This window comes from Choloepus didactylus, chromosome 2 (genome assembly GCF_015220235.1).
Source record: "Choloepus didactylus isolate mChoDid1 chromosome 2, mChoDid1.pri, whole genome shotgun sequence".
NCBI classification, from domain to species: Eukaryota; Metazoa; Chordata; class Mammalia; order Pilosa; family Megalonychidae; genus Choloepus; species Choloepus didactylus.
This window is the reverse complement of record NC_051308.1, coordinates 78,884,672-78,908,480: the sequence shown is the minus strand read 5'-3', so window position 1 is coordinate 78,908,480 and position 23,809 is coordinate 78,884,672. Positions and strand designations below refer to the sequence as shown.

The 23,809-nt window shown below is 40.9% G+C and overlaps 1 protein-coding gene across 5 annotated transcripts in view; it reads right to left on the bottom strand.

Annotated features, from left to right (window-relative positions):
• The window catches only part of COLGALT2 (collagen beta(1-O)galactosyltransferase 2), a 167,219-nt gene extending 152,178 nt beyond the window's left edge, over positions 1-15,041 (bottom strand). For 4 of the 5 annotated variants that reach the window (XM_037825192.1, XM_037825191.1, XM_037825190.1 and 1 more), the window contains exon 1: positions 14,340-14,602. In XM_037825192.1, the coding sequence (XP_037681120.1) occupies positions 14,340-14,602 (263 nt within the window). Of the gene's footprint in view, positions 1-14,339 lie in introns of all 5 variants that reach the window. The other variant, XM_037825188.1, reaches the window with a different exon arrangement.
• Between the last annotated feature and the right edge of the window lie 8,768 nt (positions 15,042-23,809).

Below are 23,809 nucleotides of genomic sequence, written 5' to 3'. Positions count from 1 at the left end.
ATAGAAAATAAATATTAAAAAACACTGTATAAATCAGTATATAAAAAAACAACAATCAGTACTCAGGAATTAATCTAAAGATGCTTAAGACATTTACACTGAAAACTACAAAATATAATTTTGAAAAAAGAAGAAAAAAACACCATTATTGAAAGACAATAAAGAAAGCCTAAATAAGTGAAGGGATAAATTATGTTCATGAATTGGAAGATTCAGTATTGTTAAGATGTCATACTGCTCAAATTAATTTATAGATTCAATGCAACTCCAATCAAAATCTCCAGTAGGATTTATATGGAAATTGACAATCTAATTCTTAAATTCATATGGAAATGCAAAGGACCTATAGAATAGCTAAGGCTTTATTGAAGAAGAACAAAGCTTTAAGACTTACACTACTAGATATCAAGATTTATTATAAAGCATCATCATTAAGACAGTGTAGTGCTGGTACAGAATAAAATACTGGCCAGTGGAACAGAATAGTGAGTCCAGAAACAGATCCATACCTATATGGTTACCTAACATATGACAAAGGTGGGAATGTAGATTAGTAAAGGAAAGATAGTCTTTTCTATAAATAGGGTTAAATCAATAGGATATTCATATGGGAAAACCTGACTCTATCTCACATCACACATAAAATTCAATTACAGATCTAAATATCAAAGGTAAAGCAATATAGATTTTAGCAGAAAACACAGGAGGACATTTTTGAGACCTTAGAGTAAGCAAAGATTTCTGAAGAGGTCACAAAAAGCGCTAGCCACAAAAAAAGATACATTTGACTATATTAAAATAAAGAACTGTTAATCAAAAGATATCTTTCCAAAACACAGATTTGGAAAAATATTTAAAAATACACATCCAACACAGGAATACATACACATGTATATGAGTTTATATATATCTCCTACAGTATATGTGTATATATAAAATACATGTATACATACATATACAAAATATCCAACAAAGGACTACATATATAGAGAGAGAATGTGTGTGGGTGTACAAATAAATACGAAAAAGACAATCCAATCAAAAAATGAGAAAAAGATGTGAATAAATACTTCAGAAAATGGACTGCTAAATGGCCAATAAACAGGAAATTATGCTTAAGTTCATTATTCATTTAGGAAAATGCAAATCAAAACCACAATGTAACACCATTATACGCTATGAAAAAGACTGAAAATAAAATGTTGGTAAAGATACAAAACCACATGTGATGGTTGGGTTCATGTGTCAACTTGGCTAGGTGGCCTAGCTGTCTGGTCAAGCGGGCACTGGCCTGATGATTCCTGTGAGGCTATTTGAGGCTGGTTGGTTTGTCGGATCATCAGTCAATTGACTGCAGCTGACTGATGACTCATCAAGGGGTGTGCTTCCACAGTGAGAGAATGCAATTGGCTGGATTTGGTCCGGGTGATCAGTTGGAGGCTTATAAGCTGGACGGTTAGAGAACCTTCACTTCTTCTTCAGCTGCTCAGTGAAGCTTTTCCTGGGGAGCTTGTTGAAGTTGCCAGTTCGTTTCCTGAGGAGTTCGTCAAAGCTGTCGGTTCGTTTCCCGAGGAGTTCGTCGGACGTCTTCCTTGGAGTTGACAGCTTGTTGACGGCTCTGCAGAATTTGGACTCGTGCGCTCCCGCAGTTGCATGAGTCACTTTTACAATTTGATAATAAGAGACATCTCTCATTGATTCTGTTTCCAAGGAGAACCCTAACTAATACAACTTGGTACCGAGAGTGGTTCTTGAGAAACGGAATCTTAAAATGGGCTTTTACAACTTGTTTTCTACTCTGATTAGATTCAGAGGCACTAATGACTCTATTTCCAATAATCAAGAGGGTACTAATAGTCCATGGCAGGAGTTGGCAAAGGAAATATGCAAAATAGCACCATTTGATTCTCCTAATTGTGCTCTAGTACGAAGCGAGGCTCTGGGTGACAGCGTTTTTGACACTTTCACGGAGTTTTGCAGTATTAAGAAGTATAATGATGTTGGCTGGCTGCTCTTAGATACTTTGGATACAGTTGTAAGAGAAAGGGATGAGCTAAAGGCTTCAAATTCAAAACTTGAATGCCGTATGACAGATGTAAAGGGTTCCATCTGTGCCCTGAAAGAAAATCTTATTTCCTGTGCCCGCAGACTGGAGGTTTCTGAAAATCAGACGCAGTCTCTTATTGTGCGAGTAGCACATTTACAGCATAAACTAAAATCTCAACCTCTCAGGGTGTCTGCTGTTAAAGTAAAGGCATTGATTGGAAAAGAATGGGACCCAGAAACTTGGGATGGAGACATATGGATTGATAATAATGACAGTGAGGACATTGGAACCCTGGATTCTGCTGGGTCATTGTTAGATTTACCTGTAGAGGGCTGTCCTGGGGAAACAGCTTCTCTGCCTCCAGTCTGCCCTAAGGAGCCTGCCACGCAACTCCCACCTAAGGAGATTGACCCTTCAATGCCTGCTAATCTTGTAATCACCTCCCCTGAGGAAGCAGCCCTCACTCTTTTGTCTGGAGAGATTAATCCTGTTTTAAGAGATGAAAATGCAACAGAGTGCCCTGAGGCGAATGGCTTGAGAGATAATTCTAACTCTTTTCATGACCCACCCCCACCACCAGTTTTTGCTTCAAGACCTATAACTAGGCTCAAGTCCCAACAAACCCCAAAGGGTGAGGTACAAAGTGTGACCCATGAGGAAGTACGCTATACTCCAAAAGAACTGTATGAGTTTTCCAACTTATACAGACAGAAACCAGGGGAATATGTGTGGGAATGGATATTGAGAGTGTGGGATAATGGTGGAAGGAATATAAGGTTGGATCAGGCTGAATTTACTGACATGGGCCCACTAAGCAGAGATTCTGCATTCAATGTTGTAGCTCGAGGGTTAGAAAGGGTGTTAACAGTTTGTTTGGGTGGCTGGCTGAAACATGGATCAAAAGGTGGCCGGCATTACCAGAAGTTGAAATGCCAGAACTGCCCTGGTATAATGTGGAGGAGGGGATTCAAAGGCTTAGAGAGATTGGAATGTTAGAGTGGATTTATCATGGAAAACCTGCTCACATAGCCCTGGAATGTCCAGAGGACACACCTTTTACCAGGACTGTAAGGAATAAATTTGTGAAACTAGCTCCATCATCCCTGAAGAGCTCTATAGTCGCCCTTCTCTGTAGGTCAGATATTACTGTAGGAACTGCTGTCACTGAACTGGAATCCTTAAACACAATGGGGATAATCGGGTCCCGAGTCAGCAGAAGCCAAGTGGCTGCAGTTAATCGCCACAGACAAGGTGGACAGGGCTACCATAATGGAAAACAGGCTCAAAGCAGCAATCAAAATAATATGACTCGCAGAGACTTATGGCGTTGGCTAGTGGATCATGGAGTACCAAGTAGTAAAATAGATGGGCAATCGACTAAATTCTTGTTTGAACTATATAAGCAGAAGAATTCTAGGCCACGTGAACAAAAATCTCCCTTGAATTACAAAAACAGAGAGTCACGGTCCGTTAATCAATTCCCAGACTTGAGACAGTTTACAGATCCAGAGCCTCTTGAATGAAGGGAAGGCCAGGTACCCTTGGAGAAGGACCCTGTCACACTGCCAAAAATTTACACTGTTAATCTTCCTCCCAGCCTTCCCCAGGGGGACCTTTCGGCAGGTTGATTACATCAGACCACTTCCATCATGGAAAGGGCAGCGATTTGTTCTTACTGGAATAGACACATACTCCGGATATGGGTTTGCCTTCCCTGCACGACATGCTTCTGCCAAAACTACGATACGTGGACTTACAGAATGCCTCATCCACCATCATGGTATTCCACACAGCATTGCTTCGGACCAAGGAACCCACTTCACAGCAAATGAAGTGAGGGGATGGGCACATGCTCATGGAATTCTGTGGTCTTACCATGTTCCCCATCATCCAGAAGCAGCTAGGTTGATAGAACGGTGGAATGGCCTATTGAAGACTCAATTACGGTGCCAACTAGGTGGCAATACCTTGCAGGGCTGGGGCAGTGTTCTCCAGGAGGCTGTGTATGCTCTGAATCAGCGTCCACTCTATGGTGCTGTTTCTCCCATAGCCAGGATTCATGGGTCCAGGAATCAAGGGGTGGAAACAGGAGCAGCACCACTCACTATCACTCCTAGTGATCCACTAGGGAAATTTTTGCTTCCTGTCCCTGCAAGTTTAAGCTCTGCTGGTCTGCAAGTCTTGGTTCCAAAAGGAGGAGTGCTTCCACCAGGAAACACAACAATAATCCCATTGAACTGGAAGTTAAGGCTGCCACCTGGCCACTTTGGGCTTCTTATGCCTCTGAATCAACAGGCAAGTAAGGGCATTACTGTACTGACTGGTGTGGAGAGCCGCTTTCCGGGTTAGGGCCTAGTGGACGTGCCGCGACCTGCTCTGGAGTTAGGGCCTAGCGGACATGCCCGGACATGCCCGGGCATGCCGCGACCTGCTCTAGAGTTAGGGCCTAGTGGACACGCCGCGACCTGCTCTAGAGTTGCCCCCGCCCATCGAGTGAGCCAAGATGGCGCCTGCATCCCGTTTCCGGCTTCTGATGTATGTAACCACCCGCTGTATTCACCAATCATGCTTGTGTGCGTGGCGTTAGCCCATTGGATACACGCAAGGTTTATAAGAAAGTTCCCGGGCAAAGCTCGGGGAGACAGCCCACAGGGAGCCGTGCCTGACGGCCGCATAGAGGTTGTTCTCCCACGGGGTGTAGGGCCTCGTGTGGAATATGTAACAGAGAAAGTTTTCTTCCTGGCTCCAGTAAAAGGCTTGCATTCACTGCCGTTGTGTGCCTCAAGTGTCAGTTTGTCTGGGTCTCTCCCTCTTTCCCCTGTTCTCCTTGCCGGCCGAGGACAGGACGCGTGGGACCGAGCGAGAAGGCGCCGGACAGGCTGGGGTGATTGATCCTGACTATCAAGGGGAAATAGCACTGCAACTACACAGTGGAAGTAAAGAAGAGTTTTCCTGGAATATAGGAGATCCCCTGGGGCGTCTCTTAGTACTACCATGCCCCGTGATTCAAGTCAATGGAAAACTGCAACAACCCAATCCAGGCAGGACTAACAATGGCCAAGAAACTTCAGGAATGAAGGTTTGGGTCACCCCACCAGGCAAAGAACCACGGCCAGCTGAAGTGCTTGCTGAGGGTAAAGGGAACATGGAATGGGTAGTGGAAGAAGGTCGTGATAAATATGAACTACGGCCACGTGACCAGTTACAGAAACGAGGACTATGATGATATGAATAATTCCTCCTCGTTTTGTGATGATTATGTTTGTATTTGTCTGTGAAGAAAATATTTTTGCTTTCTTCTCTGTCTTATCCCCTTATCATATGGCATAAGCTGTAACATTCATTTTGAAGATATGGTTTTAGGTGATGTGTACGACTGCCAAGTTGACAAGGGGTGGACTGTGATGGTTGGGTTCATGTGTCAACTTGGCTAGGTGGCCTAGCTGTCTGGTCAAGCGGGCACTGGCCTGATGATTCCTGTGAGGCTATTTGAGGCTGGTTGGTTTGTCGGATCATCAGTCAATTGACTGCAGCTGACTGATGACTCATCAAGGGGCGTGCTTCCACAGTGAGAGAATGCAATTGGCTGGATTTGGTCCGGGTGATCAGTTGGAGGCTTATAAACCGGACGGTTAGAGAACCTTCACTTCTTCTTCAGCTGCTCAGTGAAGCTTTTCCTGGGGAGCTTGTTGAAGTTGCCAGTTCGTTTCCTGAGGAGTTTGTCAAAGTTGTCGGTTCGTTTCCTGAGGAGTTCTTCAAAGTTGCCGGTTCGTTTCCTGAGGAGTTCGTCAAAGTTGTCGGTTCGTTTCCCGAGGAGTTCGTCGGACGTCTTCCTTGGAGTTGACAGCTTGTTGACGGCTCTGCAGAATTTGGACTCGTGCGCTCCCGCAGTTGCGTGAGTCACTTTTACAATTTGATAATAAGAGACATCTCTCATTGATTCTGTTTCCAAGGAGAACCCTAACTAATACACCACATAACTGCTGGTGAGAGCATAAACTGGTACAATCAATTTTGAAAACTATGTAGCAATTTCTAGTAAAGCTGAATGTACTCAGCAATTCCATCCCAAGTATAAAGCCAATGGAAATATGCACACACGTTCTCTGAAAACTTTATTAGCATGTTCATCATAGCGCTATTTCCAAGAGCCAAAACTTGGAAACTACCCAAGATTGGATATATGTATTGGGTTACACTCTCACAATTAAATAATACTATAGAGCAGTGAGAAAGAATGATCTACAACTACACACAATATGAACAAATTTCATATATAATGTTGAACAAAAGAAAACAGATCCAAAAGAGTACATTCACATGAAGTATAAAGACAGGAAAACACATCCATGCCACTGGAAGTCAGGAGAGTTGGTCCACTTTGGCGGAGTGAAGCAGGGTGGAGCGGGGTGCAGCAGGGTGGAGCAGGGTGCAGCGGGATGCAGCGGGGTGAAGCAGGGTGCAGCGGGGTGCGGCGGGGTGCAGCGGGGTGCAGCAGGGTACGTGGAGTTGGTGACTGGTAGGGAGCAGGAGGAAGAATTCTGGCAGCCCGTAATAATCTCTTTATTCATCTGGGTATGTTTAGTTTGAGAAACGTTATCAAGTTATACACATGATATATGCCCGTTTTAATGTTCTTTAAGAAATGGGTTTAGGGCCAGATTTTCTAGGGGCCAGAGAGACAAGAACAAAAGAGCAGGATAGGTGCAATCGAGGATTTTCAGAGTAAGAACTGGACCAGGTGTTGTCGGACGCTGGCTTTCACTGTGCCACCTGGGCACGGGTAAGTGGGCTGGCAGTATTTAAAGAACCTGGGTTAGAGAAGTAGATTTTAGAAACATCACACCTATGTGCACTCATATTTGGTTAAAATTTAAAGAATATACGTATATGCATAGAAAATTTCTAGAAGAACACACAAGAAACTTAACATTGGTTGCCTCTGGCAGTTAGCATGTAGTAAAAGGAGATTTACTTTTCATCATATTCTTACTCATATTGTTTGCTTTACTGAAGGTAGGTATTACTCTTTCAGTTTAAAAAAGAAAAAGTCAGAACATTCTTAAAATTCTTAAACGAGAACATTACTATTAAATAAATCTACCAGGACCCCAAGGGATTTTAAAGCTTCAAAAATCAGCAATTTTTTTATTTTCTAACAATGTAAGTGCAACTAAATGAACAAGCCACTCCTCTGAAAATAAAAATGTCAGGATAGAAACACTTTTTGTAATTCCTAATGAGTAATAGCTGTGATAAAGACACACGTAGCGAAACCGCTTCATAATATGGAAACTGGGAAATAAGCTAATCATTTTCTCTCAAACTAGCTCTCTTGTATATTGTTATGTTATTTGAAGAATCGTGCAGAAAAAAGCTTTATAATAGTCCTACTATAGTCCCTATATAAGCCTTATAATGATCCTACTATACTGTGCCTTTGACTTGAAGACAGTCCCACACAGTGATATGACCCAAGTGTACATTTAAGTACTGGAAAAAGGACCTAGGCATAGCCAGCAGCCTTTCTGGTTACAAAGCTTTCATTGTTCATTCCTCCAACCACCAGAGACAGTCATGCAAGATGACCACAAAAAGCTCATGCATAAGTACAGGTAGTCACAAAGAAACTGTATGATAGAATCACCCAGGAAAAAGAAGTTAAAGACAAATCTGTAAATCAGTCCTGATTAGAATAACTGATACCCTCTTTTAAACCATGAGAGATGTTGTTACAAAATAATCAGCATTAAAATAGCCACACAGGGTTCCATATCTAGAAATCTGTTCTCTGATCACAACATCCCAATACTATGTAATCTATGGGGACGGGGAGTGGGGGTGGGACAAGATTCCTTAATTGCCCTGTGCTTTGTTTTCCTCAACTATGGAAATCAATAATACAGAACCAGGACAATTTAGACCTCCTTTCTAACTATATGGGAAATCTGTGGTAACTGAAACAGGATTGGTGGCATTTATCAGTCACTTCTGTTTTTATCCAAAGTTAATATATAATTCCAAGGTTGAATCATGTTTTAAAACTGGGGGACAGGGTGGGGAGATTGAGAGATTTGTCCACTCATGTGGTAGAAAGTTGGGTTTAGGAGACAACCAACTCTAAAAACACTGATTAAAAACGACAACTAACCTTCTGTTTTACTAATAAGGTAAATAGTGCTGCCTTGGTCATTTACCACTAATAAGAGTTGATAGATTTCATTCTCTTTCTATGTAACCATGATCATGATAAATGACCTGCATATTTATGTACAACTCACATATTTAGTCTCATTATTTTCCAATAAAACCTAACAACATAGAGTTCAGTAATCAGAAAGTGCTTACGCTAAGTGATGAAATTATCAAGACAGCAGAAAGGAACCGCTGAGTCCCTTGTGTCATTCAAGCAGAAGCGACAACGCTCATTTGAAAGAAACGCTGGCGCTCTTATCTTCCTAAATTAGGTCAACCGAGAAGAGTAAAAATTAGAACTAATTTGCCCTTTCTTGATGTGGATCAGACCATCTGTCCTCAGGCTGTGGCATTAGCTGCCTGAACTCACAGCATAACTCCACCAAGCACTCGCCCTGTGACCTCAGGTAACACGTTTAAATTCTCTGAGCCTCAGTTTCCTCCTCTGTTACCTAGGGATGTTGTCAGGAGTAAATCAGTTATTATACCAAAGTGTTTAGAACACATCTAAATAAATGTTAGTTTTCATAATAATGCTGATAACTTTTTATCAGAAGAAAGAAAATAAATGGATCTCCTTTTGAGTATTTAAAAGGAATCTTTATTTGAAGAAAGGTAAAGCAGATGGGAGAAAAAGCAAAAGATGTATAGGAAATAACTAACATTTATTTAGTGGCTTTTGTGTAAAAGGTATTGTATATACATTGTTTAATTTACTTGTTTCAGTAACTCTTTGAGGTAGGTATAATTATTAGTCATTTTTCAGATAAGGAAGCTATGTCTTTGGTTCACTGAAGACCCCACAATCATGCAGAATTTTTTATTTAAACTGGTTTGGATTTAATATCAGTTTTATGATTCTTTCCATAAACTTTGTTTTCCTTTTCACACAGAAGACTTGAGCCTTACTCTATCTGACCCTAAGCTCCTTCTACCATATTAAATCACGAGGCTGTGAAAAATTAAGGAAAAGGAGGGGAAAGGTGAAGAAAACAGACGTAATGGAGAGCAGATAAAGATATCTACATTTTCAGCCATGGACTGAAATGTCTATCCATAGGGATAACATACAACATTTATGTCAAGCGTGTACTGTGAAAATGTGACATTCTCACCACAGGTAATGAAAACTGTCATCAACAATAATTTGGAACATGTTATAAACACACTTATATTACTTTGTCTAGTTAAACATTCACCAAAATGCTACTGGTTAGGCATTAAAATGTGGAGAGAAATTCAAGACAATTACCAAACACCAAAGGTAAGATACCAGGACGAATTCCCCAGGACAAGTAGAAGATCATCACTATTCATGTCCATATAAATAGAAGCTCATCTCTTTGTTTAAAAAGCCATAAAATGGCTCCCAATTTAGTATATTACTTTTCAAAACTTAACCAAATGAAATGCCCTTATCGTTCAGTAATTATATAGCTGTCGCTGCCTGGATGGCTGCGCAGAATCTCTGAATTCCATCTTCTTTTCCCACAAGCAACAGCGTCCCTGAAGCATAAACTTAAAGTATCTTTTGGCCCAAATGTTTTTACTTGTGCCTTCTTCCTTTTTTTCATTATCATGGCACTTGATTCTGTTCCCCTTAATCCACTAAGGCAACTTGTTCACGGCTCTGCTGAATTAGTGAGAACCCAGCGACATGCACTGCAGCTTGTCACAAGGCTTCATGCTACCCTTCATCTCAGCACAGCAGTGATCCTCATTAACTCAGGTTATGCAAGCTTTGATTAGAGCACAACAAATAGCTTCCTTAGTTTTAATCTACCGAATTGTGACATCTGAAGGAAAACAATTAGTTTGAAGGGATTCTGAGATCAGTCCCTAAAATACAAACTTTGGTAAATTCACCCTAATCCAAATAATCTTGATGCTAACTGAGACAAATGCACTCATTCTCTGACAGCAAAATCTTTCAGGTCAATTTGTCAGTACGTTTCACCTCTGTGCAGTACAGATTTGCTCCAGGACTTTAGGTGACAAAAGAAATCACATCACAAGGAAGTCTGAACATGATCAATTAGCAAGGCTTCTCAACTACCTGTACAGGACAGCAGTCATATCAGCTGTTCCTTGGTGGAAGTAAGGGGGCGAGTCTGGACAGAATGAATTACTGAGATAAGATTAAATGGAAGCTAGTACAACAGACTCTGTATGCAACACAGTTCTCTTTTGTAAAGTTCTGGGGTTTTCAGAACAATGGTAGTCAGCTTGGCATCTCAGAACATTGAGTAGAACTTGGGACTGAGAGACTAGAGGTAAACAATTGGTGGAAATAACTGTAACATCAAAGCTGTAACAGCCTAAGCTGAGGTACTGTCCCCTCCTAGAGAGTTATATCCCATAACCTTCCCAGCTGAATGCTCTCCTAGAAGTCAGCAGCTCCAGAGAGGTGCTGTGGTACAACTAAAAGTTTGGACACATGCAGTCATTAGACATGCCACTCCCTTCAACTCCCTTAAGGGGAAACTCTAGTCAGTGCCCCAGTGCCTTCTCTTGCCTTGCTGTTCCCTGCTTTTGAACACTTCTCCTCTCCCAGCTTTTAGCAATTCCTACTCATCCATCAAATATCAGTTCAAACTGCCAACTCTTCAAAAAGTCTTTCATGACCACGACAGTTCCAATCTTATTTGATGCTCCCCCAAACTCTACACATGCCATCCAGATAACTTTACACTGCACAGGAGAAACAGCCACATCTGTCTGTCAGGAGCAACGTCTTATTCAACTGTTTCCAGCCCTAACCTGGCACAGTGCATGGCTCCTACAAAAGAAGGTCATAAAGGGCATGTGCTTGTACAACCTCTGTGTGCCTTGGTTTTCTCGTCTGTAAAAGAGTATATTTCATACCTGATAAGGTTATTATGAAGATTAAACCAGAAAATGAATGTAAAGTGCTTAGAGTAAGAGTGAGCTCTTATTATTAAGTATTCGTGGAAATAATAAATTTAATCTTGAGCAAATCAATTACTTCAGACACAAGTTCTTCTTCTATGAAAGGGAGATAATTTTGTTTCTGCACAGAATGGTAGTAAGGATCAAAGGAGATAACACAGCCAAAGGAAGTAGTTTGAAAACTGTAAAAGGCCGAAAACCAGTTTGACAGTTCTTCAAAAAGTTAAATATAGAATTACCACATGACTCAGCAACTCGACACCTAGATATATATGCAACAGAAACGAAAACATATGTTCACACAGAAATTTGTACAACAATGCTCCAAGCACCATATTCATAATACCCAAAAGGTGGAAAGAACCCAAATGTCCATCAATGGATAAATGAACAAATTGTGTATATGTATATGTATATATATGCATATATATACATACACGTATATATATATATATATATATATATATATATATATATACACACATATATATGCAGTGGAGTATTATTCAGCTATATAAAAGAAGTAAGTACTGATACATACAACTTGGATGAACCTCAAAAACATTATGCCAAGTGGAAGAAACCAGATACAAAGACCACAAATCATATGATTCCTTTTATGTGACATGTTCAGAACAGACAATCTATAGTGACAGAAAGCAGATTAGAGGCTACTAGGGGATGGAAGAAGGGGGGAAGGGAAGTGATTACTTAATGGGTATGGGGTATTTTAATGGTATGTTTAATGAAAAAGTTTTGAAATCAGAAATACAATTTATAGTTGTATGAAATTGCGAACACACTTAAATCATGCTGAATCATACACTTTAAAATGGTTAATTGTATGTTATCTGAATTTCACAATTCAAAAAAACTGTAAGGGGCTATTTTACAACTGGCATGTTTATTATTATCTACTAAAATGATACAGTTTTTAAGCCAGAACCAGGATCTTCCAAAGAACAGTCTTCAGTTGCTAAAGTAGGGGTTGCCCAAGGTCTTACCTGAGCCTTGAGCTTATTACTTCATCTTGTAACACTGGCCATAAAGGACAAGGTATGTTTACATGGACCATGAGGGAGGGTAAGAGAAAATAGACCACAAAGGTCTATGCAGAATAGGATTACTACTCATCTAAATAAAACACCACCTTCCTACAATCTGGAACATCCAGCTGGTTCTGATCATACATATCCACATAATCTATGGAATTTAAGAGTCAGAAATAACCTTTGGAATCATTTATTCCAATTATCTCATTTTATTGATGAGGAAATTTATGCCCACGGACCCCAAGCAACTATCCCCAAATCACATATCTAGTTAGTGACAAACAACGCAAGTCTTCTATTTTGTAGCTTACAAGTTTATGTAAGTTTTGCTTATGTCATGTTTCCACCACTACCACCTTTTTTTAGGATGGTCTTTAAGGACAAACTGGTTAAAATCCCAATTTTACCATTTTATTAATTGTGTGACCTTAAATGAGTTGTAGAACTGATCCAAGTCTCATTTTCTTCGTTTGTAAAATAAGGATCATAGACTCTTTCTTAATGGTTTACTGTATGATAAAAGAAATATTGTCTATAAAGCAGGTAACCAAACCTGTGATTGTACCAGTGTCACCCTCCACTAATTTCCTATCCTAACTATTGTAATGTTCGTTAAAACTAAATAGTGCATAAAGACCATTTTGTAAAACATCTGATTTGAGAAAAAGCAAATAAGAGAATTGACAGTTAAATTTCCTTTTGGTATCCATGTGGTTAAAAAAAAAAAAAAAACTTGCTTCTGGCTTAAAGTTTGGCAGCACCAAAGATCCCACTTTCCACATAATATGCCCTTCTCTGTGGCGGCTGGCACGTATAGCCACATATATAGTAAAGCAGTGTATAGCACAGTACTGTACTATATCACATGTTTGCTTTTGCACCTCTGCGCCTCTCCCACCAGGTACCATTAGGCTCGCCGATTTCAGCTGCTTGGTTTTTTCCCCTTTCCCTCTTTCTGCCCAAACTTCGTTTTAGGATGTATCTTCTCTGACACTATCTCCTTTTATCAACACAAGACAGACAAAAATGGTCCGGGGTGACCTGAGCTCTGTCTTTGTTAGGGATTATAGTCCTCTTGTCCACTTACCTGACAGTCCACCTTCCCTAGCCAGCGTTCACCTTATCCTCCACATGCCCCTTAGCAGCTCACCCGGCCACCAACTTCTCGCCCTCAGATACGTGCATTTATAAAACGTGTGGGTCTGGACTGAGTTCTACAGATGGGGGTGGCATCCTTTCCCACTGATCTCCTGGACTTCCCCACAGCAAACAAAGGGACCGGGTCCGGATTTCTATTCTTACGGGTAACAAAACTTGGCCGTTTACCTTCCCGAGTGCGGCTCCATCGCGCCCCAGGACGCACTACCCTAGGGCGTTCCGCACGCCTTGTAGGCGCCTCAGGAAGATGTACCGGCGGGGCCAGCTTGAAGCGCAAGGAGGAGAGAAGTTCACCGTGGTGACAGGGTTGGGAAGACACCACGGGCCCCGCCTAGCCTCCACCCCCGGGGGAAAACAGGAGCCGCTTTTCCAGCCGCCGAGGCCCCAGCAGGAGCCGAGCTGCGGGAAGGCTGGGCGGTGCACTTTTCGCCATCTCAGCCAAGGCCGAAACCCCCTCTCCAGCCGCGGTCACATTCCGTGTCGCGTCTGGAAGGGAAAGCGGCGAAAGGCAACCTTTCCCCTCACTTCAGGGTTAGGGGTATCAGGTAGGGAAACAGGAAAACTCACAAGTTGAAAGGAGAAGCTAACCCTCTTGTAGGGTCTCCATTAGTCCCTTGCCGGGGGTGGGGGGACAGGAGGGATCGACACCACCTCAATCCACACACCACCCATACGAGCTAAGACAAATTTGTTATCCCCGTGAGCACCCCATGCGCACACAGACCCGCGCATCCTTTCCCAGCCGCCCGGCCAGACTCGCCCAGGACCCGCGCAGGCAGCGAGGGGGTGTGCACACCATGTTTCCCGCGTTGCTCCTGGCGGCCCCCTCGCCCAGCCGCGGTTACTCGGGGTCCCCGGGAGCCGCGCCCCGTGCCCTCCCGCGGAGTCAGGCCCCAGCCACCGCCCCAAGCAGGCGGCGAGAAGGTGTGCGTGCCCCCACCGCCCGCCGCGCCAGCCGGCGCCCCTGGCCCGCTCACCAGATGGCCATCCTGCTCTTGGGGTAGTCCAGCCGCTCCAGGCAGCCGAGAAAGTGAGGCAGCGTGTGGGCAGCGTTGCGGGCGAGGATAGCCACGAACACCGCGGGTCGCTGCAGGGGCGACTCGGGGAAAACCACCGTCTCCTCTTCGTCGTCCTCAGAGTCAGGCTCGGCTGCAAAGCGCGCCCCGCAGCCGCCGCGGAGCAGAGTGGAGGAAAGGAGCAGCAGCGACCAGGCGAGGGTGGTGGCGGGGCGCGCAGCCATGTTCCGGGCTGGAGCGGGCAGCGGGGAGGTCCTGCCGCGAGCGCGGAGCCGGGCTGCCCAGGGGCGCCCGAGGCCGGAGGGGAGGGGCGGGCGTGCCCGGCGGCGTTGGAGGCTCCCCGGGAGCGAGGCCGGCTGCAGGGGGGCGGAGAAGGGATGGGGCTCGCCCAGGCCGGCCGGCACGCACACACTGGCACCCCGACTTCGGGAACTTCTGGGACGCTCGCGCAGCTGCTGCACCGCCCAGGCCCTGACGCTGGTACGCACCGCGTACCTGCCGCCGCCGGCCCACGGCTGTGGCTCAGGTTCACAGACAGTCGTGTCTGTGGGGCTGTTTGTCCTGAGTGCTGCGGAAAGTTCGTCTAGTCCAGGCTCAGCTTGTACAGCTGAGGTCTGTGGCTTCCCTCAGAGCCGTGAGGTGTGGCTATGTCTACCAATGGGCGTGTGAATTAGTGTGTGTGTGTGTATGTGTGTGTGTACACATAACGGTACAACCCCAAGAAAATTTATTCTGCTTTTGCAAACTGCAGTCTAAAGTCCTTCACATGATGCAATGTATCTACTTTTTCATAATGCACCTGTTGATTAAATGAGTAAAGTTCTGAAATAGAGAGTCACCCCGACTGTTTATGACTATGATAAACTGTTTCTTAACTCCCACAAAGGTATAATGTTTGCAACAAGTTTGAAGATTGGAAAATTTTAGAACCAGATCAAATCCTGAAATTAAAAAGAAAGCCCCGTTTTGGGACATTATTCTGAAGCCCCACGCTCCCTGCCAACATGGGGTCCTGAATTCCCTAACAGGATGGTGTGTAAAAGAGGAGATTCGATCAGATGGTTTTCTTTTTCCTTAATGACCCAAAGAAATTTCCAAACTAATACCAAACAAAGAAACAAACAAAACAAAACACCAAAAAAACACCAAACACACACACACACACACACACACACACACACACACACACACACCAAAAACTAACAAACAGGATAGGGGTGGGGGGATCATCATACATGTTGGTAAAGAGGATAAGAAAGGAGAAGAAGGGATGAAAGAAGAATACAATTAGCATATAAAATGAAATTGCTTAGATACGCTGCTAAACGTATTTACTCTTGAAGATAACATGGGAAAGTTAGTAAAGATTCTGGAATTCCTTCTTTATGAAATTGTGTAGGCTTTGACAGATCAGATGCAGGAGCAGAGTGGTTTGGTTTCATGACTTCCAATCACAACCTGCCCTAAATTCTGTCCCACTCTTTTTACTAGTTAAACCCATCCTTCTCAGCAACTATTTGATGCCTTCAACACACTCTCTTAACCCCCTCACTCCCTCAGGATATCACCTCCTTCACTGAACTTCCTCAATACTCCTGTCTCTAACATCTCCATCAACTCATTCCTTACTTACAGTCTTGCCTATTAAGACAGTATTTGGCCTCAGCCTCTTGCTTCTAGTCCATGACACTTCTTCATCGTTTATTGCTACTCTCTACCAAATCTTCAGGTGGTCCTTATGAACTACTGTCCCTCAAGCTAAGAACTTAGGCTTTCTTATCCTTAAAAAAATTTTTTTCCTAAAAATCCTGGGTCTGCTTCTAGCAATCCCCTCTCTTAGCCAAGCTCCTTAAGAGTGGTCTACACTTGCTATCTCCTCACCTTCACCTCCCATCTCTCCCACCACAGTGCAATGTGGTTTCCTCCTTCCCCACTTCAAAGCCACACATGACCTCAGTATTAGCAGATTCAGTGAGCTCTCTTCAGTTCTCACCTTCCTGGACCTCTGTTACATAATCTCTCCTCTTTGGTCTCCTCTGATTCTACTTATCTACCTGCCCCTTCTCTATGTCTTACCCCAGGTTACCATCTGTAGTCTACCATTCCTCTCATGCTCCCAGCTGATTGCATCCTCCAAATCTATGTCTCCTGTCCTAACCGCTTCTCCAATACTCACACTTTCATCTCCAACGTGTTACAGACATTTCCTTCCCCTCCATCTTATCTTCAGGAGCCATCCTGCTCTCAAGGGGTTCACAATATTGAAGGGAGGGCTGATTGTTAAATATCTATGTGGGGTATCACGACAGGTATGTACTAGTTACAGTAGAGGCACAAAGGAAGGCATGGTCACTTCTACAGGTGTTGGTGGAACCATTTGAATGGTTTCATTGAGATGATCTCCATGTTGTTCTGTCTTCCCTCTTTCCCTTTCTTTGCCTATTTCTAATTCATCTTTCAAGACCATGATCTGCATTCCTCAGCAAGGCTTGGCTTAATATTTATCCTTTCTTCACTTTTGGGCAAACAGAGAGTGTTTAAAGCTGGTGAACTGTATTTCTGTCTTATTTTCTTTCCTTCTGTTATCTTAAGTCAACAGCTTATCTGAGTCCATGTTTTTACAAAGACTGATTAGGCACCTAAAACTATTCTGGCGCTGGGCTTAGTGTGCTCTGTAATGGCACTAGGAGACTTTAATCAGCTCCTCAGAGTTCTGCTAAAATAATGACACTCTTGTCTGCAGATGAAATTACAAGTTTCGCAGCCATATAAATTGAAAAACACCAATAAAGAATTTTTAGTCATTTAATCACTGAGGATATTGAGGTCATGATACGATATGTGATAGGAGAAGATCATTTAAATGCCAGAAGGAAGAAACTTGGGGAAAATTGAGTCCCCATCTTACTAACAGATTAGTTCAATAAATTATTTAGAAGTCAGTGATGTGAATCTTGGATGGCATTTTTCCTTAAAATCAATGTTATAAAAATAGTTAATTCATAAAAATTAATTTAAAAATAAAAGCCAATTATACTAAAGCATACATATCACTTATTATGCTCTTTTGGTGGAAAATTGGTTGAATTGAGAGGGTTCTACATGCATGTGCATCTCTTTGTCTCCTCTGCCAGTAGACTCCCCAATGGCTCCTGCCGGATGGTGGAAGTTGCCATTTTCCCTTACATCCAGGCCCACACTGTTCTAGCACAGGGGCTTCCTTCTAAAACAACAAAGACTCTTTGACTCTAACCCTCATGGCTGCTCTGATGAAGGCAAGGCCTTTGGAGGTGGGTAGAAGACTTCTAGCAGGAAAACTTCTCAAGGTGCCTGTGGCTCCAGCAGCCAATAAAAGGTGAAAATAAATGCTAAAAGATCAATGAGAGCTTGGAGTGAGAACTGAATTTTTGTCCCATCTCTGACACTTACTCTCTGTTTGACCTTTGGAGCCTTGACCTTTCTAGACATCAATTTCTTTCTATGCAAAAAAAAAAAAAAAAAAAAATTAATACCTGCCTCTTTTTTTCATTCAGTGAACATTTATCTTGAACCTACTAAATGCCAGTTATTTGAGTGCTGAGTATTTGAATCCTTCTCCTCTGAAAAAAGAAAGAGATGCTGGCCTGCCTCCTGTAATCATGCTGGGCCAAAGCTGATGGAGGGAGTCTTTTGGCTGAATCATCAGGGCTTGTTTCTAATGTACCAAAATATCTTTCTTTGACCACCTAGATTGTTTTATTCCCTTTTCTTATCCATCTTAAAATCCTACAGTATACACATTTCATTCGAATCGACAAGTATGCCAATTTCAACATATTAAGAAAAGAAAATCAGGTAATGTCCTTTGGTCATTCCTAGGTTTGTGTGATTTAATCAAATCGGATTTCTTAATTTCAGCACCTAAACTGAGGTGCGCTGTATGGACCTTTGATGAAAAGGACTGAACAGAATCCTCATTTGGAGCATGAAACCCTTTGATAATGGAGCAAGTCCTACAGACTTCTGATATGTGGAGTTGAGCATTCTGGGTCTGAGTGGGAGAGAAGAAATAGGAAAAAGAGAACATTGAGGTAAGCAGGGCTAAAGTTATGTCTATGCTCTGTCCTGCATCTCAGAAATACATAACAGTTACTAGAGAAAAACGCTTTTCCATTCCAAACAAATTTATAAGACCCCTGTGTCTTGTTTAAGAATAGATGTGCCCCTTAAATTGTATTCACTCATTCAAACATTTACTCAAGGTACGGGTGCTAAACATGAATAGACAATTAAGATGTATCATATAAATGAAGCACAATAGATTGTTAGATGTGTTATACTGGGAAAAGAAGCATAGTGAAGGAAGTGGAGGTGGTTAGCAAATGTTTCATTGAAGAGATGCCTTTGAACTGAGTATTGGAAAATGAGTACCTATGTATTAGGTAAAGGACAGTGAACAAACAGGGAAGGAGAGATTGGAATTCCAGGTAGATTGAATCAAAGAAGCAAAGGAAAGAAACAACATGCACACCTGAGAAATTGCAATGGACTAATATGGCTTGAAGGTAGAATGGGAATTGGAAAGAGAGAAAGCTGGAAAGTTACGTGATTTTATATATAATAATTTCTAGAAAAGGCAACAATCTAATTAAAAACTGAAAAAATTAGCCAATATTCCATAAAAGGTTTTAAATTTTTACCTGGGTTTTCAGATATTGAAAGGTCACAGTTATATGGCAGGTTTGTAAGTTTCAAGTGATCCTCAAATCCAATATTATGGTTTAAATATATAAATATATTTTAACTCAGTGATTTTGAATTTGTATGTAGTTGAATATTTTATTTTAAACATATAGTTTTTTGTTTTATCATCTAAAACAGGAGTTCCTAATAATTTTGATAATGAGGATCCTTTTTTAAACATCCAAATTTTTTGAAAACCCATTCATGATAGTAGTTGTATTTTTAGTGGCTATAAAAGTAGATAACGACATGATCTGTTCTATACTCTGCACTGGGTGCAAGGAGACCCGTGGACAATCCTGCACATGGGACAGAAGTACTTTCAGATTTTGCCCTTTTCCTAGGATAAGAAAGGATTTATGGATTGTTGCTGGTGTTCTTAGAGCCAATCCTGCGGGTATTTTTGGTGTTCTGAATGCTCACTTGACTGCTTTACAAGAAAAACCTATTAATTAATTAAGCCCTGGAAAAGAAAAGGGAATTTCCTCAGATGTTGAAAGACTCCTAAAATATACCTTAAAGGAATGTGTATTTTATTAGTCACAACTGCATGTGCAAAATCTGAAACACAGTAGTAGACATATATACGAGACATAGTGCAGATTTAATTTGTCTGTAGACAAAGCTTGGTGCAGAAGTAGATTCCACAATCTTTGCCAAACTCTGTTACCCATTGGAGCATCCAAGGCTCACTGGTTGGGAATCACCCAACATATTATAGAAAATAGAGCCTGGGCAGAATGAGTTCACTGGATTTTTCTTTCAAGCGGTCTCTTAAATGAGATAAAAAGTCATTAATATTAGTTAAAAATCTTTCTTTGATCTTCTGTTTTTACTTAATTGAGTTAAAATGGAATTTAGTAAATATCCTGAATTTTAAGTTCAGATTTCTGAGCCTGTTCTCTTTCTTCTAGACTTTCTCTATATTTGGGTATATAGGCATGCATATTATTATTTGTATTATATATACACACATTCTATACTTATTAAATTTTTTATATTACATTTTTGCTAAGATTTAGAGAACAAAAGGATAAAAAGTTGGCTGCTTCTGTAAAAGCACAGCTGCATGTACTTGGCTCTGTAAATATGCAAAGGCATCAAAAGCAATTCTTGGTCCAAAAAGATCCCATCTCCGACTAGATATTTATTCAACATCTGCTATTAACAGGGGTTTAGAGTCTTTCTGAGGACAACTGAGTACAAATCCACATTGAAAATACCATATTAAAAATACCCCCCCGCCCCAAAAATATTCACAGTGGTTGTGATAGGACAGTAGATTATGCATGGTTTTTTCTTTCCTTTTAAAAATTTTCAACATTTTTTATCATATAGTTGTAATAGACTGTAGTAGTAAATCATTGCATGTTAGAGCCTCTGGCCTGGGGGCACTCTAATCCAACCCTCCACATTCATGTTAAAGTATCTCTTATAGCTTATTTACCTTGTTTTAGATATCTCTCCTTCTCTTTTTCTTCTTTTCTTCCCTCCCTCCCTCCCTTCCTTCCTTCTTTCCTGCCTTCCTTCCTTCCTACCTTCTTTCCTTCCTTCCTTCCATCTTTTGCTCCCATAACCCTAAGTTAGAAATACAATTGGTAGTGTGATACAGATCAACTATATGACTGAAACAAATTTTCATGAAGCAATACTTAATCTAACATTTAGTCTAACCATATGCAATAAACATGGATATGTTCTCTTCTATTTAAGTTAATTGATTAAATAAAAACTGGTCCCAACCAACTCAATCTATTTCACAACCACTAGCGGACCCTGGCCTCAGTTTTGAAAAATATTGCTTAAGGATATATATCTAGGAGTAGAATTGCTGGGTCACAGAATTTGTGCAACTTCTCTACACCACTCTTCAGCCCAACAGTTGTTTTTTGTGGCCAATCTAATGGGACTGTTTTAGTATCATTTTGTTCTAATTTGCATTTTCTCACCCTACCAGTGTGGCTGAGTACCATTACAAGTTTGCTGGTCATTTCTTTTCTTCTGTTTATTCCCATTTTTCTCTAGTGCAGTGTTGGGTTTTATTGACTAATTGATTACAGAGGATTTTGTATATGCATATTTTCTTTCATTTGTGTGTTGCAGATGCCTTCTCCAAGTCTGTGGCTTGTGTTTTTCTTTTCTTTTCACTTTCGTTATGTCAGAATTTCCTAATTGAAATATAATCAAATTTATCAAACCTTTTTCCCATATGTTTTATATACTTTTTCTCTCTTATTTAAGAAGTCCTTCTCTATCTTTGGTTCTGTGATGGTTCAGTTCATGTGTCAGCTTAGCCAGGTTATGGTGTCTAGTTGTTTGGTCAAGCAAGCACTGGCCTTATTGTTACTGTGATGATATTTCATGGATTTAAATCCTCAGTAAATTGATTGCATCTGTGGCTGATTATATCTACAATCAACTGAGGAGATTGCCTTCAACAATGAGAGAAGTCTCATCCAATCAGTTGAAGGCTTTAAAGGGAGGAGTGAAGATTTCAGCAGTCAGAAGGGAGAATTTCCATCTCTACTTCAGCCAGCCAGCTTCTCCTGGCTGGGAATTCATTGAAAATCTTCTTTGGGGCTCCCAGTTTGCAGCCTGCCCTATGGAATTTGGACTTTCCCATCCCCACAGTCATGTGAGCCAATTCCTATTAAAAAAAATCTAGAGAATCTGATACAGGATCATAAAAATATAATTTTATATTTGCTTCTAAATGCTTTAAAATATTTCTATTTCACTTAAATCTTCAATATATCTGGAATTAATTTTGTTTATGGTGCAAGTTAGGGATCCAATTTCTTTTATATATATATAGCTAATCAGTAATCTCAACACTATTTATTGAGTAACCCTTTCTTTCCTCCCTTCCCCCATCTTCAGTGCCTCTCTGTGAGTATTTTCATGGGTCTGTTCCTTGGTTGTCTATTTGTTCCATTGATTTATTTGTCTATCCTTATACCAGTATCAAATCCTCTTAATTAGAGACCTTTGTAATAAATTCCCTCACTTTGTTCTTTAGAAAGGCCCTGGTTATTTTTAGCTCTTCCTGCTACATTTCAGAATCAGCTTGTCAGGTACTAGGAAAATCACTATTGGGACTTTGACTGGAATTGCTAGAATCTATGGGGAAACTGGCATCTTTACAGTCTTTCTCTCCAGAAGCCTAGTGTATCTGTCCATTTATTTGGGTCTTATTTAATGAACTTCAATAACATTGCTAATATTCACCATAATGGTTTTGCTCATCTTTATCGTAGGTGCATTATTTTTGTTGCTTGGTTCTAAATGCAGGCAGTACTTTTAAAAAATTAAATATACCATATCCTTGTTTTGTAAATGGGGAATTTAGATTGCATTCTTAAGTTTATGAGAAACTGAAGAGAACAACTTCAGGATTATTCTGAGTTCTGCTAGATGAAGATCCCTCGTATACATTCTTGCATATGGATAGTAAAACGTGAGAGTATTCAAAATATTCTACTAAGAGTATAAACATCTGACCTATACTCTTTGAAACATAGAGAATGGGAAATTGTGTGCTTTGTGAACAAATGAAGAAACAAAATATATATATATATATAAGCATTCTTACAACCAGTGAATGAAAAGCTGATCTAGAATGCTAGGCTGCAGTTTTCAGCAGGCATCATTGTCTTATTCAACACTGTTCTGTGTAAAACTTTTTGTTTTTTGTGTGTTTTTTTTAACACACTAAAGATTCACATCACAATTCAATGTTGGCTTTTCCTCTTGAGACTCTAACTGAATTAATATGTCTCTGCCTAGATATTCCAGAGTTTTTGTAGGAGTGAAATGAACTGCCTACGGATATCAAGTTGGGAAATCAGCAGAGCAAGTGTCAGATTGCACTGATTTTGATTAAATCCAGTGTACTCATGGGGGAATTTCATTTGTTGTTACTTCTTTTCTAACCATTTTGGTTCTCTAATGTAATGAACTATTGAAGTATTTATAAAAGGAGAAAGCCTTCAGTCTATCAGAAGCTGAACCTCTAACCTGCTCTCTGGTGGATTTCACTTTAGATTGCCACAATAGTCATTTTGATTCTATTCTGTAACACAATAGCCATTTTGATTCTAACTGTTTGAGTGTTCCCAAATCTTTGTCTTCATTCTTTTAGCCGTTCCCAATCATGGAAGCCTATTTAAAATTTTCATTGCTTAATATGAAAGCCATGAGACACTCCATTTTCCTCCTTCAACTCTTTTTGATAGAGAATGACATTAAAAGCCCAAATCATTTAATAGCCACACTTACACATATCATGTTTTTTTCTAAACAATAGTACTTAATTTTCCAAAGGGTTCACCTTAGCCCATTGTTTTATCAGTTTCTGGTTCTTTCCTCATCCTTCTAGGACTTTCCCCCTCTTAAGCTTAAGCTGAAAATCTTTCCCTGAAGATGTTTGAGCCTTGTTCACATAGTACCTAATATCTTTGGATCTCCTTAATGATGTATAAAATTTTCCTGCTACTGAGATTAGGAACAAATGCTCTAATGCTTTTATAAATTCCATCATCTGAACTTATTCGGATCTTCAGAGGTCAGAGGGAAAGATTTATTCATTTACGATTACTTGAATTATTAGTGCCAGTATTCAGTGCTTCAATAAGTCTACTCATGTCAGTGCCATTTGCTTCCTGGGGGTTCAGCATCTGCTTGTGGCGGTAAAGGTAAATGATTTCATT